The 19318-nt window shown below is 43.1% G+C and overlaps 1 protein-coding gene and 1 long non-coding RNA gene across 2 annotated transcripts in view; one reads left to right on the forward strand and one right to left on the reverse strand.

Annotated features, from left to right (window-relative positions):
• LOC101938184 (uncharacterized) overlaps positions 1 to 19318 on the reverse strand; it is a 597742-nt gene that overhangs the window by 440692 nt on the left and 137732 nt on the right. The window lies entirely within an intron of this gene.
• The window catches only part of CDYL2 (chromodomain Y like 2), an 82807-nt gene continuing 64933 nt past the window's right edge, over positions 1445 to 19318 (forward strand). The window contains exon 1 of the mRNA XM_005292325.4: positions 1445 to 1880. Coding sequence (XP_005292382.1) covers positions 1857 to 1880 — 24 coding nt within the window. The 5' untranslated portion in view covers positions 1445 to 1856. The remainder of the gene's footprint in view (positions 1881 to 19318) is intronic.

Below are 19318 nucleotides of genomic sequence, written 5' to 3' on the forward strand. Positions count from 1 at the left end.
CCATGCTATTTACAGTGGTGCCTTGCAGAGAGGTGAAAACATCAAATCTGAAACCAAGTAACACTGTGCTGCTGACAACAGGGTCTCTATGAAGTCAAGATGCAATGGTTCTAGCAAACCAGAATCTACTTGCTTTCTTCTCCATTGTCAAGAAAGCTGTTATTGAGAAGATGATCACTTTTTAGCTGGGGGGATAAGTCTCTCTGGTTGGGTAGATCTGGGGTTGTGAAGTCTTAGGAGAATCATTTATATTACTGTAATGGCACCCCCATTGCAAAAGAGTCTTTTGTCTCCTCGAACATTTTAATCAGTTTCTCCAAAATGTAGCCCATTTCCAGATAGTTTCTTTGCACACAAAAAATGCAGCTCCCATCCCATCCTATGCAAAGCAGAGGCTCCATGGGTGTTCAGCACATTCCTGGGGCATGGTGGCTAAACAGATCTAGGGAAAGACTCCTGGTCTGGGCATTCTGGAGTATGTCCCAGCAGAATCCATTCAGCTGGAATCCCTGGTTGCTTTTTTCCTGGACAACCTTGCCCAAGGGCAAAGCTGATCCACCCTAGTCTGCTAGCACCTTTCTGTTCTAATAATATGGTATCAGGCTGACATTACACATGTACCTAAGACTCCTTCATCCAGTGGACTCTCCTCATCCTCTGCCCGTTTTCCAAACCCTAATGAGTTTCCCAAACATTTCAGATTAGAGGCAAAGGAGAGGTGGAACACAAGGTACCTAGCAAGTTTCCTCTTCTGAGAAATTTCTCTGAACTCCTCACCTCTGACACCTCTGTTGCAAATAAAGGGGGTGTGAGCTGAGAAGGGGGTAAATGCCTTTCAGAGCAAGTCGGTGAGCCTTCCATGCTCCAAGAAAGGAGCAAAGTGGAACGGAGAATCTGTTCCATATTTCACTCTCCATAAAGACACTGTTTCATGACGTTGACTACCTGTCTGTATCTACTGGAGGAGGGTCTTGAAGCCACTCATGGGCAGCTCCATTGATGGTGGCCACTCCAAGTGTAGGATAGTTGAATGAAGCCATGAGAAAACCTCCATTTTCCTGGTGGTGGCCGTTGATGGGGTGGGACATGGAGGAAGTCAGTGACCAGTGGAGCAGAAGGAAAGGGGAGAGGGGTTTGAAGGGTGCCATTATCTCCTCATCGTTCCCTACAGGTGGCCATTGAGGGTTATCAGACCTCCATGTCCTTGATAGCAGTCCTTGGGTGGATGGGGCTTGAAGTAAGCCCTGGCCACCTTGGGTTCCTTCATGGTGGTCATCCTGTCCCTGAGGGAGATGGCAGGCACCAGCTCCCCCATGCTCCCAGAAATCCCTACCACTCCACTACCACCCTGCAAGCCCCACAGCCTGCCTTGACCTTGGGCTGGAGGCCGGTGTATCTCCCGCCTAGCTGCCCTGCCCTGGCTGTGCCGGTGTGGTGTCACCGCAGGTCCGGGCTCCCCCTCGCTCTTTCCTTTCGGGCCGTGGAAAGAGTTTGAAGCGCACCCGGCTGCCCGGGGAGGCGGCACGTCGGAGGGCCCGGGGACTTTCCCTGCGGCGTGTGTCGGGCGCAGCCCGCCCCTAGGCTGGAGGGGGGACGGGGGCGGGGGGTGGCTGAAGCCAGCGCGAGAGAAGCCACAGAGCGCAGCGCCCTGCTCCAGAGCTGGTTACGCCAGCCAGCCCCGCCGCCCGCCCGCCTGCTGCCTCCCTCTCTCGCCGTCTCTCCTCGCCTCTGATTCTGCGCACAGCCGGCCCCAGCGCCTGTCATTCTGCAAAACACAGTTTACTCCACGGCGAGCGGGGGAGACAGAGGGAGAGGTGGCGAGGAGGCAGCCGAGCAGCCAAGTCCCGCAGCCCAGCATGGCTTCGGGGGACCTTTACGAGGTACGGGGACCGGGGGGCAGCCCCGGGCCAGCTGCACGCCGCAGCCGGCGGGCAGCGGGCAAGGGCGGCCGGGCGGGGAGGGGAGGCAGCAGCGGCAGCGGCAGCAGCGGGGGGTTTGTTTCGGAAACGCTTAGCGGAGCCTGGTTAGTTCCTGAAGAGGGGAGGAAATCGCCCAGGCGGGGGTGGGGGGAGCCGGGCCGGCGTGTGCGCTGGGGCGGCGGGGAGAGGGGGGACCGGGATGGAGCGCTCCCCTCCCTCCCCCTGCCTGGCTCCCTCTTTCTCTCGCGCTCCCTACTTTCCGTGGGGCTGGAGTGCAGCAGGCCTTGCAGGAGGGAGAAGGAGGAAGGAGTGAGCGCGAGCCGGAGTTAGCGGTAGGATGGGAGGTGTCAGCCGCCCGGAGAGTGGAGAAAGTCCAGGTAAAGTCAGCGGCGGCGCTGGACGTGCTGAATCTGCAGATTAGTGCGGAGGAGAGGGGGAAATGCGCCGCGGCGCTGCTGGGGAGGAAGGCGCAGGGATGGAGGCGGCGGCTCCGCGCCTGGCCGTGCAAAGTGCAGGAGCAGACGCCCGGCTGCTTCACCTTGCGCCTGGGGGGCGGCTGGGGAGGAGATCGGGGGCTTTGCGGGGAGGGGATCGGGGAAGCAGGGGGTGGCTGTCAAAGTTTGGGCAGCTCCCTGGTGGCTGGTTGGACCACAGCGGCCAAGGGAGGGAGGGAAAAGCTGGAGCTCGTTGCATCCTGCCCGTCTTTGGTTCCAAGCTCCCCATTTGTACCATTGCACAAGTCTGGCTGCTCCTACTGCGCCAAAAAAAAAAAAAAAAAAAAAAAAAAAAGGTGGACCTCCGACTAAAAAACCAAATCTGGCCGTAGGGTCTTGCTGGATCCAGCCAAATTTTGACCCCGAGCACCCAATTTTAAATGTCCAAAGCAAGAGCAAGTCTAGTCCCTCCTGCTGGTCCACAAGAGAATTTGGACCCAGGCACTGCCAATACCTGGCTCCAGCGAATGGATCCAGCTGAATCTTGTCAAAATGTGGTCCAAGCCCCAAAGTCCATCACTGAAATAATAAAAAAAAATCATATCTGGTCCTATAACTGCTACTGAATCAGGATGCATCAAGGTCCACCTTTTTTCAAGTGAAATTGGAATGGCTAGACTTCTTTGTTTAAACTGTACACTATGAGACTTGCAACCAAAAATTGTCATGTTCCAGTTCCATCCAAGTGTCAAGGTTTCTGCAGCGCTCATATACCAGGATGCGCCTGGGTCTGGTGCAGTAAGAGTAGCTAGGCGTGTTCTCTATTTTGATTGTAGAATTTGGGGTCTTGCATCCAAAACTCACAGGATCTGTGATCAGCGTTTCCCTTTTACCATGGCTATTGCCTTTGAAATCCCCTAACAAAGGGCGTAATTAATGTACGATATTGATCAGTTGCGTCTTTCTTGTGCTGAACTGGACTTTAAGTTTCCTTGAAGTAAGTAGAAATTGGACTCTCATAGGTGAGATTAAATGCTCAGAGACGTGTACTGATCTAAATTAATATTGTCAACTTGTTTTCGCTGGTTCGTCATAGATTTTGTAGTGTCAGTTTGTAATTAGTTATTAACGGCATTGTGTCAACTTTATCTGTGCTCTGACTCCATTGTAGTCTATAGAAGATCTCTCAAGGATGACTTTGGCCCATAACTTTCAGTGAAGTAAAGGTTTGGTTGGGCCCTTCTTTTACTGCCTATTTGTAACTTCTGTGAAGCATGGAGAAGTTTTAGATAATCTTGCACCCCAGAGACATTTCAGTACATGTTTAGATTAGTTCTGGAAGGTAACAAACACATACCGCTAACATTGACACTGGCTATGTTATTATAGCTCCTATTCATTAATTAAAATCTATGCTCTTTTATGAGCCCTGCGTTACTCTGAATGAGCAGATGACCTATAGAAATGGGAGATGGGCTTTGCATTTAATATTGTGTATTGTGCCATGAAAATGCTATGTGAAATCCAGACTTGCAACCTAGGAAGCACATCGAAGCATGATCATTTTAAAGGCTCTAGTCTAGGTGGTGAAGCCATCTTTGACTGTACCATGAACTTAACTTAGGCAATGCTGAATGCTGTAGTTTTCAGCCTGTGGATTATTCTTGATCATTCCCTTTGGGCTGTTTTTGCTTATCAATATATAATAGAGGAGAGTTGTCTCCATCAGGACAGGTGAGTGAAAGAATGGATCTCCACCTCTACTTTGTTGATATGTCTAGAACATGACCTTCTGAGATGGTACATGGTGTTACATCATTGCATTTATGTCAAGCTGCTGGGAAAAGTATGTGCAGTGCTAAATTAGCAATTCAATCTATGCAGTGTAAAACCCTTTCTACTGTGAAGGTACTTGTGACTGGGGCCAGAGAGAACCACTGGAAAGATGAATAGTTTATATTCTGATATGCTGCAAGTTGGCAGTTGTTAGGCTCTGGTTAAATGACTGCTAAACTTTCCCACACACGCACATACAACCCCCACGTCTAAAGATCTCTTTGGGTTTTCTGGAGTCTTTAGAAAGAGGCTTCTAACAGTTGTGTAGGTAGTGATGTCAAATATCAGTTAGGTAGCATGAGAGATGATGTTATCACCATGAACATGTCGTGTGTTTGGAGTCCATACCTTATTTTTTGGTTGTATGCGGCATTGTTTTGTTGCTTTTTTGGACAGATAAAATGTTCTGATATCAAGATGCATATTAAATAGCTTATGATTGTCACCTTTAACAGGTTAGTCTTCTTTTAGTCTTAAAGGTGCCACAGGACCCTCTGTTGCTTTTTACAGATTCAGACTAACACGGCTACCCCTCTGATACTTGACCTTTAACAGGTTGCTCTTCTGAATGATCTGGGGCTTAAAGCACCCTGCATAACATTTTTAATTGTAAATACACCTTATGAATCTACTAAGTATGTGTAGAACTGCCTTAACAATATCTCAGTCCTTCAAAGATTTTTACTGAAGTTCAATGAATCATGCAAGAGCAGTTACCTCTGTAATAGTAAGCAAATGGTATTGGCTAAAAATGATTTTACTACAGCTGATTACGGTTACAGTAGTTATGACTAAAAAGAGTACACTGCATTATTACCCATCTAACCCATGTTAAAATTTTTACTTGGTTGTATCTACATTATGTAACATATGAGAAATATAATTCAGTGCAAACCCTTAAATTTTGAAATCTAGATATGTGATTATATATATAACAATTCATCCATTTTGTATTGTTCAGTTATTTTAAAAACAGATTTTTTTTCAACACAGTGTTGACTTGAAGATAAATTTAGTGCATGTGTCGAGGTTAAAGGAAATGTAAGATTACAGTCAAAACAACAATAATATTTTATGTTGTCCTGCTACACTTTTCAATATCAAATGGCTTCTAGTCATCTCTGCTTGAAATATGTTCTATTTCTCTAGGATTACAAATTAGTTTTTATTTATTCTACAAAATGAAGAGCATCCCTAGAGATTTCTATGCTTACTGATAATAGGGTTCTAGGTTTGTGTATCTTAGAATCAAGATGTGTTACACTTGAGGATAATATCTTGCATCAAATATTATTAGAAAGTAGGTGCTAAGACAGAAACAAATATTCTTTTTTGTGTAGAAATTCACTTAAGATTTTCCCTTTAATAAATTTTAGATTAAATTGAAGTGTGGAGAGGCACTCAGACATTATGATGATGAGCACAGTGTAAGAACCAGAATAGAATAGAATAGAATCTTAAGCACAGCTATGTATTCACAGGTTGAACAAAAGGCCAGTTCTGGTTTTCTTGTTTTGACGTAATTATGACTCTGAGCTTCTCCCGGTGGGTGAGGAGGTTCTTTATTACGTCGATATTTGCTCAGGCGATGTAATCTTTTTAAATATTTAAGAAATATATAGCACAGTATTTAGACCAATAAAAATTTAAATACAAACTTTGGCAACAGCATATCCACAGTGACCTTCAGTAGCATAGCACTCTTGAGCTTTCTAGTTTAGACAACTTGTTGAATGTATTGATATAATGTCTTTATTAATCTCAGTAACAGAGAACAGGTAAAATAATCAAGGGTAAATTTCAACATTTCTCATTGGTGCTATGAGTTTTGCTGTCATTGCCTTGGTATATCCTTTTGTTTTCTCCATTTTGAGTTCACTTAAGACCCTCTCTTAACAGAATTAGGTCTCTTAAGAAGGCTATTGCACTGGTATTAAATATGAGATGACAGTATAAAAAACAAAACTTTTACTTCAGACCACTGCACACAAGTTTTTTCTAGCAAAGAGAATGCAATTTAGTGCAATAAAACATAAGCTCTGGTTTATGATGATGAATAGCTGATATCATTTATCAATAACATGCAGAAGCTTTTGAAGATCATGGGCATTTTGTTTTGAAGTGTAGTTTTTATTTTGAGCTAAAATTGTCTATATTTTCTCATTGTTTATAGTAAACCAACGTAATCAGAGCTTTTGGAACAATGAGATTAAAACTTAAATATTTTCTCATAGTTCTTTAAAACTATTGGAAATCCCAATTATGGTAGTTTATTAATCAGTATCTTAATTCAGCGATCTAATGAATTAGCAGCTAAGTCTCTCGAGAGGAATGTGGCAGGTAGATATCTCTGGACCACAGTAATTTCATCATTATTTAAAACTATTAGCCACTAAAGTGCTATTTTACTTGGAAAAGTGACTTCTTAAAAATGAAACTGTCTTAATCAAGAGATACAATGCCTAAGTGTATTCATGTCTACCTACATCAGTGACAAAAATAAGATTTAACTACATTTTACTCCTGTTAATACGGCTATGTGAGAGTGGGCTGCAGTCTATTCCCGCTCACATCATCAACAGGATTGTTAATTAAGCTCCAACTGAGTTGCAGTGTCAAATTCTTCTCTCAATTATACCTGTGCTCTCTGCACAGCTATCAGTGAGGACAGAATCTGAAAAGAGTGGTGCTCCACAGATGTAAATGAGGGCAGAATATGGTCCACAGAATATTTGTAACCTGTCTTGATGTGTGAATCAGAAAGACTACAACTTGAATTTCACATTCCCGTTTGAGTTTACAGAACTAGGGTTTAGAAATTGACTTTTGGCTTGTAAACCGAGCTAATGTGATTACCAGTCCGTAATAAAGATGGAAGCACACAATGCTCTTTTCATGGAGTCACTTTTCAGTATAGAGCCACACTTTAAACTGCTGTTATCTTATGGAAAACATTTGGGAAGGGGAAATTTATTTTAAAACAAGTTCACGCCCTCCTCTTTCATTACAGAGGCGACTTACTTGAAAACAGAATGTTTGTTTAAGAAGTAAATACACTTATTTCCAAACCGAAGTCAACCTCTTTATTGACATAACAATTGTTTGTTGTGGGAATATGTGTGATGTCACAAGCAGAGAATGATGACTTCAGGAGCACATGATTTTATAAATAATGAAAATTCTATTGGAGTGAGGGCAGAAAAATATAGTATATCGAGACAGATTCTCAGCTGGTGTAAATTGGTATACCTCTATTGACTGTAATGCTGATTGCAATTGAAATAAGCCTATTTACACTGGCTGCTGATCTGGCCTTATTACATTTAAGCAAAACGGCTGCTAAAGAGAATGCTTTATCAAGTCTCTTTAGGAAGAATCAGCAATTGAACTGATCATAAACTTACTTCTGTATCATTGTGTCACTGAAGGATTATCACAACCAATAGTATTTGGGAGACTTAATTTTACTTAAATTAAGGTAACTTGTACAAATACTACTCTAGTTCAGTTAGAAGTCTCACAGTGGAGTGAAGCTTTCTGGATACAAATCCGCGTTAAATTTGATCTTGTACCCAGTGGTGAAAGTGTTATGTAGTTCTAGATTGGGTAATCTGCTGGATGAGAAGTTAAATTTAGGTGTCAACCTTTCAGTAAGAAGTTAAATTGAGGTTTCTTCTACTCACATCTTGTAGTTCTGCATATTAAAGAAAAAGTTTCATAATACTCTAAGAAAAGAATAGGGGATAACTCTGCCAATATTCCCTCTCAAGACATGTCTACATAATTGCTGCTACAGTGGCACTGCAGCTATGCCACTATAGTGCTGTAGTGTAGATGCTTCCTACATCAATGTAGTTAATCCATCTCTCCAAGAGGGGGTAGCTATGTCAACAGAATTCTTCTGTTGACCAAGCTAGATCTACCCCAGGGGTTAGGCCAACCTAACTATAGTACAGTACTCAGGTAGGGTGACCAGATGTCCTGATTTTATAGGGACAGTCCCGATTTTTGGGTCTTTTTCTTATATAGGCTCCTATTACCCCCCACCCCATCTGATTTTTCACATTTGCTGTCTGGTCACCCTGTACTCAGGGCACAAAATTTTTCACAGCCCTGAGCGATGTAGTTGGATCAATCTAATGTTTAAGTGTAGTACAGGCTTAGTAACAGACTCTGGTGTCAAAAGCTATGTAAAACATTACTGTGCACACAACGACTGTCATGTTTACCTACATTGTCACTGTGTTACCAGTATCCAACTTCCTCATTGCATTGGAAATTGCTTGGGACATTTTGAGTATGAAAAGACCTATTGTAAACCAAATGATTTTCTATCGCGTTAGTGTTTTATGACATCTTGATGAAGTTCTTTCATCCAGAGCATGATATATTTCCTCCAAATATAGGTTAACTCTGGAATGTACATGAGATGACCATGTTCCTGATTGGATAAACTATTGGAAATATACTTTCTATTATAGTTAAATCACCATTAAATATACAAGATGAAGTAAATTTCTCAAAAAAAATTAAACTGAGTATATTTCCCTTCGCTGTCTAGGTACATATATAATCACATCATAACTTTTCTGATAGCATTTGGTCAACTACAAAAATGTAAAAATACAAAATGTATTGCACTTAGATTGGTGTTTTATTCAAAATTGTCATGTAATTATGTAATTCAGGGGTCGGCAACACTCGGCACGCGCTCACCAGGGTAAGCACCCTAGCGGGCCGGGCCAGTTTATTTACCTGCTGACGCGGCAGGTTCGGCCGATCGCGGCCCCCACTGGCCGCGGTTTGCCATCCCGGGCCAATGGGGGCGGCAGGAAGCCACGGCCAGCGCATCCCATGGCCTGCGCCGCTTCCTGCCGCCCCCATTGGCCCGGGACGGCAAACCGTGGCGATTGAGGGCCGCGATCGGCTGAACCTGCCGCGTCAGCAGGTAAATAAACCGGCCCAGCCCGCTAGGGTGCTTACCCTGGTGAGCCGTGTGCCGAACGTTGCCGACCACTGATGTAATTGTTTGTGTTTTGTAAGTTAAAATATATTTAGAACAAACCTAATACAAATAATTGTGAAATTCAAATGTGATCTGATACTGAGGAAAATTAGCTGATTTTTTTTCCATCAAAGGCGGAATTGTAATGGCTAACTACTCAGTGAATAATGTTTCTTTGTCCATTCATTTGACTTTTAGCACTGTTGCATTTTCTTGGCTTTGTATATTTTCATCAGTGTAGATTATTTGTTGTCACCTCTTACCCATATATTTTGGGAAATAATTTTATAATATATTTTATGCCATAATCATATAGGTATTGTCAACAAGCTGGATGAAAGACTTAACTATTGTTTTTATTTAAGTGCATGGAATTATGTAAAGTTCGTATCAAACCATTTAAACCTGTAATATTTACAGTGGTAGAAATGATGATCGAACTGTATGAGCCCCAACATGTTTTACATAAATAAAAATAAGATTATTCTTCTATTTCCTAGAGAAAGAAAACTGGTCTTTTGATTTGTTTAACAACAGTGCCACAATAGCTATGTTTATTTCAAAGCCCTTATCCTATAGATGGCTAGTGTTGTAAGGCTGTGGGGGAAATATGGTGTGTCTACTTTCTTTTATCACACATCAACTGTAATGTTGTCATTGTTAGATACAGTGTAGAATTCAGTCTTCTGTAGTTATTATTTATAATTTAAACAGTGACCTGTATATTGCAGGGTATATTTAAGGTTTCTCATATCTTTCTTGACATTGTTTAGGTTGATACAGATGGACAGTGTAGGAGCCAGTGATTCTTGTTGTAACTTAGCGAAGCATGGGAAATAGATCACCCATTAGAGTACATCCTGATATCTGAATAGCATGGGGTTACTTAGTGATAGACAATGACAATGAAAATAGTGCTGAAAAAATGTCTGCCAAAAATACCCTTTTCTTTGCAAACTGCTGTTATATCACTTGGGATGTGATTTTTGCTATGCCTCTTGGAGGTCCAGCACAAAACCTGCAGCCCAGAGGGAGTGGGGACTAAACTGGCTTTAAGCCACCTTTGTATGCCCCTGATGCTGGGTTGTTCCAGAGGCTGGTGCAACCCCTGGCACAACTTAGGTAGTCCATCCTCAGCTGCCGATGGATGGCAGTGTCACCCAGAATCTCCACATGCTGTGGCATGTGCAAATATGTTATGCTTAATAGACAGTAGTAATAAACGTAACTGACCACCTCCATTCTGGTTGAAAATCCTTGCAAAAGAAATTACAATAAATTAAAAGGCATTTTAGTGATACGTGTAGAATGAGTTAACCTGTAAAATCAATGTTGTTGTAAATATATATTAATAAAAGAAGGTGTTTCTAATGGCCTAAAATAGCTTTCTCCTCTTTTATAATTTTGCTTTGACCAGAGAAATCATTTCAAGATCTGTGCTGGGAGGATTTATTCCAGGGCTTTCCATTAATTTAGATTTTGGGGTGCATCTTCAGAAGTATCACACTCTATACAATTTTATGTTTTCTTCCCATTAATCTGAAAAGATCTAGTTTACTGTTGTGTGCAAGTGGTAGTTTATTCAAACTTTTATTTTAGTAACATTTCACAGAAACCTTATTAAATGGCTATATACTTTTTCCTTATTACCCTTCTTATAAATGCTGATTATCAATATATTTTATTGTAAACAGTTACCTCTTGTCCAGCAAATCTGCTCCATTTCAGTGAGGCCAAAATTCATTTTTTACAGCATCACATTCTCATTCACTGTGATGAACGGTGATGTTATAAGCTATGCTCTGACATCAGTGAGTATAACAGGCTGATTGTAAAGGAGATAGCTTCTGTTCACGTAGCTTATTAGTCATCCATGATAGGGGAAGGAGGACAAAAAGAACACGACTGTCTGATAAGGTTTGGTAAAAGGATTACCTTTTTTAATGTTTAATGCTGTTTAAATTATAACTGATAACTACAGACAACTGAATTCTATACTGTATCTATTGAAGATTACCTTTTTTTAATGTTTAATGTTGGGAGATGGATCTTCCCCTAAAATGTTGTGCGTTTGGAGTTTCCTCAAACTAATAACAGAATGTCTTAAATTATTAAAACCTCATTAATTTATAGGATTGATTAACAAGATGTAGTATAAAAATCATTACATTTAACAAATGACTATACTGGATGAATTCCTCTTTCAGAAACCTCCTTGTGACAGGATAGCAGGTGTTTCAGTGTCGGAAATGTGACAAGAAAGGTGGAGCATATCCTGAATACTGCTGGGGAGTTCATGCTGAGTGTAGTGCGTGTAGGACCAAAGTGCACAAATGGAGTTTTGCTAGAATCAAGAATGACTTCTGGAACTTTTGAAGAGGGAGTCAAGGCAGGTGATCGTCTCAGAAAATTTTCTGATGACAAGTATGAGTAGAGAGAAAATATTGGAGGTTAACGGATAGAAGCATGGATGGAGGAGAGTTGGTGTTCATGGATCATCAGAATGCCTTCTGTGATGAGAAGAGACTGTATTTGATGGTTTCCACTTAAGCAAGGATGTAACGAATTCCCACTTTCAAAAATGGCAGGTTTTGTTATGGCAGCTCTAAATGAAGTAGTCACATGTGAGAATGGATCCAATAATCAAATATGTACTTTCATGCGGATGAGGACAGATGAGGAATACAGTCTGCATCACAAGTTAAGTACTGTAATCAGAATGACAGGAATTATAGAAAAAGGTGCATTCATGTACTAGTGTCTCCACAAAAATACAAGGAGAATGGGAAATAACGCAGAAGTTCCTGAAGTAATACTAAATGATGGAGATTATGACAAAGAGAACATAACTGAAACTTTGTGGGTTGAGTCTAATAACGAAAAACTGGAGCATAACAATCTCAGTTGGGGCATGATCATTTACTCCCATTTTGGAATGTCAGATGAACTCTGTGTAGAAAAGGAAGTGGCAATGGGGAGTAGGAAGTACAATATTTACCAAGTCAGTGAATTACACTTCAGTGGCAAAAATGGTAGAGAAATACTTAGAGATACAGGAAGAGAAAGACAATCCTCAGGATTGGAGAAGAGCAAGAATGAAAACTTCTTGGCACAAATTTCAGTGAACTCCGAACTGCAGAATACCTTTCACAAGAAACAAGTTAGTTACCCAGATAGCTATTGGTTAGCCAATATGGCTAAATGTGCATCAACGTTCAAAAGGCTCTTACTCCCAGCTTACGTAGAAGACAGCACTGTGATCCAAGGAGTCAAGAAGCGGAGATTCCAACCCTGTGAAAAACCATCCTGGATCGACATCTTGCTGGTGAGAACAAAAGAAAAGGAACTTTTTGAGAACACAAGGATAACAAGGAAGTTCTTGGAGCTATTGATTACAAGCTACTTGAATGCAGCATAGTAAGGAATGCTTCACAAAATGCAACAGAACTAGAGAATTAGAATTCAAAGCAGCAAATTTGGGAGAACTGAGAAATTTAGTGTGCAATGGGGAAAAGTATGAAAATCCCTGAGTGTAGAAAAAGACTCGAGAATCCTAAGAGACACCAGAGGAAAAAAATCCTATGAAAAAAGAAGAATGCAAGGAACAAGAAGTGATCAGTGTAACGTCATAAGAGACAACTCACAAATGTGAGGATAACAGCTTTGTTCAGGAAATGAAAAAGGGAGATAACCAAACAACAGCACACAAAGTCCATTAAGGCTTGCAGGAAAAAGTTAAGGGCAGCAGAAAATAGAATTTGTTAATGTTAGGATTCAGTGGATTAAAATCCTTTTCATAAATATCAGAGATTGGGGAATATGAGGAAGAAAGGAGGCCTATTAATGAATGAGGAGGGGGATGATGGCTAAAATACAAAATGGTTTTGTTTAAATCTATCTGTAAAAGGAAAACTAAAGAAAAAAGATTGAGGCAACTAGGAGGGAAAGAAAAGCTTGAAAAAAATTAGCTATTGGGGGGAGGTCTCCAGGATGGTGCAGAGTGTTGGGGTGCAGGAGAGGGTGAGAAGTGCAAGCTTTGGGAGGGTGTGTGGGTGCAGGAGGGGTCTCCAGGCTGGTGGAGGGGATTGGGGTGCAGGAGAGGGTGAGAGGTGTAGGCTGTGGGAGGGTGTTTGGGTGCAGGAGAGGTCTCCTGGCTGGTGGAGGGGATTGGGGTGCAGGAGAGGGTGAGAGGTGCGGCCTCTGGGAGGGAGATTGCTGCAGGAGGAGGCTCTGGGCTGGTGGAGGGGATTGGGGTGCAGGAGAGGGTGAGAGGTGTGGGCTGTGGCTGAGGGGGGGTTGGGTGCAGGAGGGGGCTCCAGGCTGGTGCAGAGTGTTAATGATCACTAACTTATAATGTTACACTGGAAGGATTTTCTCCTATATTACACACAGAGACACACTTTATTCCCATCAAAGTAACAAAGGAATGGTTCTGGCACAGTTTTTTTTTAAATACTGTTTGGCATTTCATATCAGGGCATGGTCGTCTGCAGTATATTGTGGAGTCATGGGTCTCTCACAGAAAGGGTCACAGGGTTAGAACAATAGAATCATAGAAGATTAGGGTTGGAACAGACCTCAGGAGGTCATCTAGTCCAACCTCCTGCTCAAAGCAGGACCAACCCCAACTAAATCATCCCAGCCAGGGCTTTGTCAAGCGGGGCCTTAAAAACCTCTAAGGACGGAGATTCCACCAACTCCCTAGGTAACCCATTCCAATGCTTCATCACTCTCCCTAGTGAAATAGTTTTTTCTAATATCCAACCTAGACCTCCCCCGCTGCAACTTGAGACCATTGCTTCTTGTTCTGTCATCTGCCACCATTGAGAACAGTCTAGCTCCATCCTCTTTGGAACCCCCCTTCAGGGTAGTTGAAGGCTGCTGTCAAATCCCTCCTCCACAAGGGCACACTGTTGACTCATATCCAGTGTCTTGTCCATTGTAATCCCCAGGTCCTTTTCTGCAGAACTACCGTTTTGCCAGTCGGTCCCCAGCCTGTAGCAGTGCATGGGATTCTTCTGTCCTAAGTGCAGGACTCTGCACTTGTCCTTGTTGAACCTCATCAGATTTCTTTTCGCCCAATCCTCCAATTTGTCTAGGTCACTCTGGACCCTGTCCCTACTCGCCAGCGTATCTACCCCTCCCCCCATCTAAGTGTCATCCGCGAACTTGGTGAGGGTGAAATCCATCCCATCATCCAGATCATTAATGAAGATGTTGAACGAAACCAGCCCCAGGACTGACTCCTGGGACACTCCACTTGATACCGGCTGCCAACTAGACATCAAGCTGTTGATCACTACCTGTTGAGCCCGACAATCTAGCCAGCTTTCTATCCATCCATTTCTATCCATCCATATTCATCTTATAGTCCATTCATCCAATCCATACTTTTTTAACTTGCTGGCAAGAATACTGTGGGAGATCGTATTAACAGCTTTGCTAAAGTCAAGATATATCACGTCCACCACTTTCCCCATATCCACAGAGCCAGTTATCTCATCATAGAAGGCAATCAGGTTGGTCAGGCATGACTTGCCCTTGGTCAATCCATGTTGACTGTTCCTGATCACCTTCCTGTCCTCCAAGTGCTTCAAAATGGATTCCAAAATGCTCCATGATTTTTCCAGGGCCTGAGGTGAGGCTGACTGGTCTGTAGTTCTCTGGATTCTCCTTCTTCCCTTTTTTAAAGATGGGCACTATATTTGCCTTTTTCCAGTCATCTGGGACCTCCCCCGATCGCCACAAGTTTTCAGAGGTAATGGCCAATGGCTCTGCAGTCACATCAGCCAACTCCCTTAGCACCCTCGGATGCATTAGATCTGGACCCATGGACTTGTGCATGTCCAGCTTTTCTAAATAGTCCTTAACCTGTTCTTTCACCACTGAGTAGGATGACCAGACAGCAAATGTGAAAAATTGGGACAGGGGGTGATGTGTAATAGGAGCCTATATAAGTAAAAGACCCAAAAATCGGGACTGTTCCTATAAAATTGGGACATCTGGTCACCCTACCACTGAGGGCTGCTCACCTCCTCCCCATACCTTGCTGCCCAGTGCAGCAGTCTGGGAGCTGACCTTGTCTATGAAGGCTGAGGCAAAAAAAGCATTGAGTACTTCAGCTTTTTCCACATCATCTGTCACTAGATTGCCTTCCCCATTGAGTAAGGGTTCCACACTTTCCCTGGCCACCTTCTTGTTGCTAACATACCCGTAGAAACCCTTCTTGTTACCCTTTGCATTCCTTGCTAGTTGCAACTCCAATTGTGCTTTGGCCTTCCTGAAAACACCCCTGCATGCTTGAGCAATATTTTTATACTCCTCCCTAGTCATCTGTCCAAGTCTCCATTTCTTGTAAGTTTCCTTTTTGTGTTTAAGCTCACCGAAGATTTCTCTGTTAAGCCAAGCTGGTTGCCTGCCATATTTGCTATTCTTTCTGCACATTGGGATGGTTTGTTCCTGCGCCCTCAATAAGGCTTCTTTAAAATACAGCCAGCTCTCCTGCATTCCTTTCCCCCTTATATTAGCTTTCCCAGGGATCTTGCCCCTCAGTTCCCTGACGGAGTCAAAGTCTGCTTTTCTGAAGTCCAGGGTCTGTGTTCTGCTGCTCTCCTTTCTTCCTTTTGTCAGGATCCTGAACTCGACCATCTCATGGTCACTGCTGCCAAGGTTGCCACCCACTTCTACTTCCCCTACCAATTCTTCCCTGTTTGTGAGCAGCAGATCAAAAGGAGCACAGCCCCTACTTGGTTCCTCCAGCACTTGCACCAGGAAGTTGTCCCCAACACTCTCCAAAAACTTCCTGGATTGTCTGTTCACCGTTGTATTGCTCTCCCAGCAGATGTCAGGATGATTGAAGTCCCCCCATGAGAACCAGGGCCTGTTTCTCATAGCAGCAAAGACCTCAGTAACATGCTTAGTAAACAGGTGCTTTGCACCAGGTTTCTCCCTTTATCAGTTTTTCAGAATTTACTCTTACTTATTTCAGACCTTGCTGAACCCATTAGTGGTCTGTTAGTAATTTGGGGGGCACTAAGGGAATAAATAATGCCCTCAGATTTAGTACCAGGGATACTGTTTGTGACCTGACAGTAGGAGAAGGGACAGTAGAACAATCTGCCCCTCCCATGTCCTCAGTTAGTAAAGAATGTTCTGATGTCACAGCAAGAAGACTCAGTCTCCTCCCTGCATGTTCTTCTCCTGACGCGTCCTCTCCAGCAATAAATGACTTCTGGTGCCTTTCCCGTGCACTGGCATGCACTTGCATCAGATGACAGATTAAAGCAGGGGTGCCAACGTGGCCTTGCCATCTCTCCCTGCTGACTAAGGCTTTACAAACAGCATGTTGCACCACATTTATCAAGTGGGTCACTGTCGAAATTACAAGTTAATAAGGAGGCAACGTGGTTTTCTTCTTTCACATGTAACAGATGTGAATTGTTCCTGTCAACCTTTTGCTTGAACATCAATAGGACACACTTCCGTCAATAAACATCACTGCTCACCATATGGATTGGGTCAGACCTGGTTCACAGTTTGTATGAACTATGGATTTTGCTGCCCCTTCAAGGAATTGTTAGCAGAAATGGAGTAAGACAATCTCTCCTGGATGAGTAATTTGTCTGCCCTTTCCCAGCTTTGTCACAAGCAGGATCCTTTTCCCCATCAATATTCTCTGACCCTGCAACAACAAACTCGCTTTCTGACACCAAAGATAAGTATTTGCAGTGATTGTCAACGCTAGTACAGCTCTCACTATTAGATGTGGTATCAAATATCACAGTACGTGTGTAGTTACCCGTTGTTGACAATCCAGTGTGGGCTGTGTTTTAAATTCTTCCACAACTGTGCCACTGTTATTTTCTCTGCTGCATCTGTTCTAATCAAATGTCACTGACAACCTGCCCTGTTTAGAAAACAAAGGCTTCTTTTGCTTGTGAACTGGACTTGCTATTTGCACACTTAACTGTGCAAATTTTCTCCAGGGTTGTCAACAACTGTTCTGGTAGCCTGTATAGTGCACAGAGAAGAGGGGACATTGCATAATGAACAATAAAAATACTTGTGCTACCCAACTGCTTTTGGACTACTGCCCCGTCCTTCAATGTTAGAATGTTCACACCCCAATTCTTCACAGTCCATTTCAGGATTTGTGACTAAATCACAGTCTACAGGCTAAGGAGAAAATTCTCGGTAGCTGCTTCCATTCTCAGGCTACAACCAGAATTCCTTCGGTAACAGCTACCACTTTTGGCTCAGCGTTACATTTTCTAGTGAAATTCTAGATTCCCAAATTAAACTGATTTCTTGTGTATCTCAGTCATTATCTGACAGCGTCTATCCACATACAACCCCATTCTCCCCCCAAGTGTGCTTTTCCACTTGCTGGTGCTCCTGCTGGCCTCAGCAGATGGCCATTCCAAAATCTTGCAACATCTCTGCTATTCATGGGCTGAAATATGATGGTAGTTATCTGATGAGATCTTAATTTGCATGTGTACCAGAATATCATACCTGAAAGTTTGTTTAAGACCTAGGGTTGTTTAAGACCTAAAGCCAGAACTGTAGGGATGTGTTGAATGTGTATTTGAACACATGCACCTCTAAATGCAATGGCATTTGATTAAGGAGGTGTCCCACCAGATTTGTAATATTTGGTGTATCACCTTCCCAGGACTAGGTACTTATTTGATTGCTAAGACTCACGTCTGTTAATAGTAATAGTAAGGCCTAACTTTTCATTTCTTCTCCAACTGATTCTTCTTTACTAGAATAGTAATAATAATACTATAACAGGTAGCTTGGAGGGCCAAGCAGCCTAATGGTTAGAGCATGTGGCTCTCAGTCCCCTGCTTGGTTGAGGAACCTCAGTCTTTAAGGCATAGATGGACCCAGGCCCTCCCAGTCCACTGGGTCCCAGTCCAGGGACCTGTGTATGTCCACCCCTGAATGGGGGTAGGGGGCAGGTCCCTCCTAGCAGAGAGGCAAAATCCACTGCCCTAGGATAATTCCTACCAGTCTTTTCAGTTTGGGGTATGACCCCTCTAGTCCAATTTATTGGGTGGCTTGCTTCCTATAGGGTTCCCTCTTGGGTCTTGGGCAGCACCCTAACATGGTCCAGGCTTTGTCAGGCAGGTCTGCTGCAAGTTGGTGAGGGTGAGCTCCACAATGTCTGTGGGGTTCATTCACTCAGTTAGCTCAGGTGCTGAAGGCTCCTAGGTCCCCTTTGCAGTTTCCCTTGGCTGGGGAGACAGTGCTTCTTCCCTGTTGGCTGCCTTGACCGGCTAGCACTCCTTCCCCTCAAGTAGGGGGGCAGTTAGCTCCCGCCTCTTCACCAGTCAGCCCCAAACTGAGCCTGTCTCTCTTCTTTTCTCCCCACCTCCAGGCTGGCATTGGCTGCAGGTATAGCCGGGCGGGGCTAGCTGGGTCCAAAGGCTCTCTTTAACCCCTGCTGTGCTAGCTGGTAGTTTCCCTGCTCATCACACACTCATGTCTACTAATACCAAAAGCTGAAAAGCATGGTAAATATAACAAATAAAAAGCCTTATAGCGAAGTATAGTAAAAATTCCATAAAAAAACCCTTCAGCTGAACATGGTTGACCTTACATTTCAAGGTGCTAGAGGGATTTGGTTCTGCATAGTTATGAACTTAGCACAGTTTAAATGATGCATCAAAAGCTAATAATGGTGTAATGTCAATGCTTTTTGACTTCTGCTAAGGCATCATCGACAGCCTTCGGCACAGATGATTAGGGAAATATCTGATATAAAAGATTCTAGTGTTTCTTAGGGGAATATGTCATTTACATATTTTAAAACATAAACTGCTAATGCTATAGTCTGATCTTTCCTTTCTTCCTCTTTATGAAGCCCCTTTAGAGGGGTTTTCAAACAGACAGCGAAAACAAGACAGTACTACCTCAGGGCCCAACCAAGAGAGAACTTCCCAACCTGTGCAAGCATGTGGATGCTAGCTGAATGGCAGCCTGATCTAGTCAAGGAAAAGGAGGGCTACTTGCAATAGAACACAGTGAAAAAAACAGTTCTATAGCAGGGAATTGGAGAATTACTTTGGGGGAGTGAAGAAGAGGAAAAGTGTTCATGTTAATGGGCTCCCATTTCC

The sequence above is a fragment of the Chrysemys picta genome, chromosome 14, assembly GCF_011386835.1.
Source record: "Chrysemys picta bellii isolate R12L10 chromosome 14, ASM1138683v2, whole genome shotgun sequence".
Lineage (NCBI taxonomy): Eukaryota > Metazoa > Chordata > Testudines > Emydidae > Chrysemys > Chrysemys picta.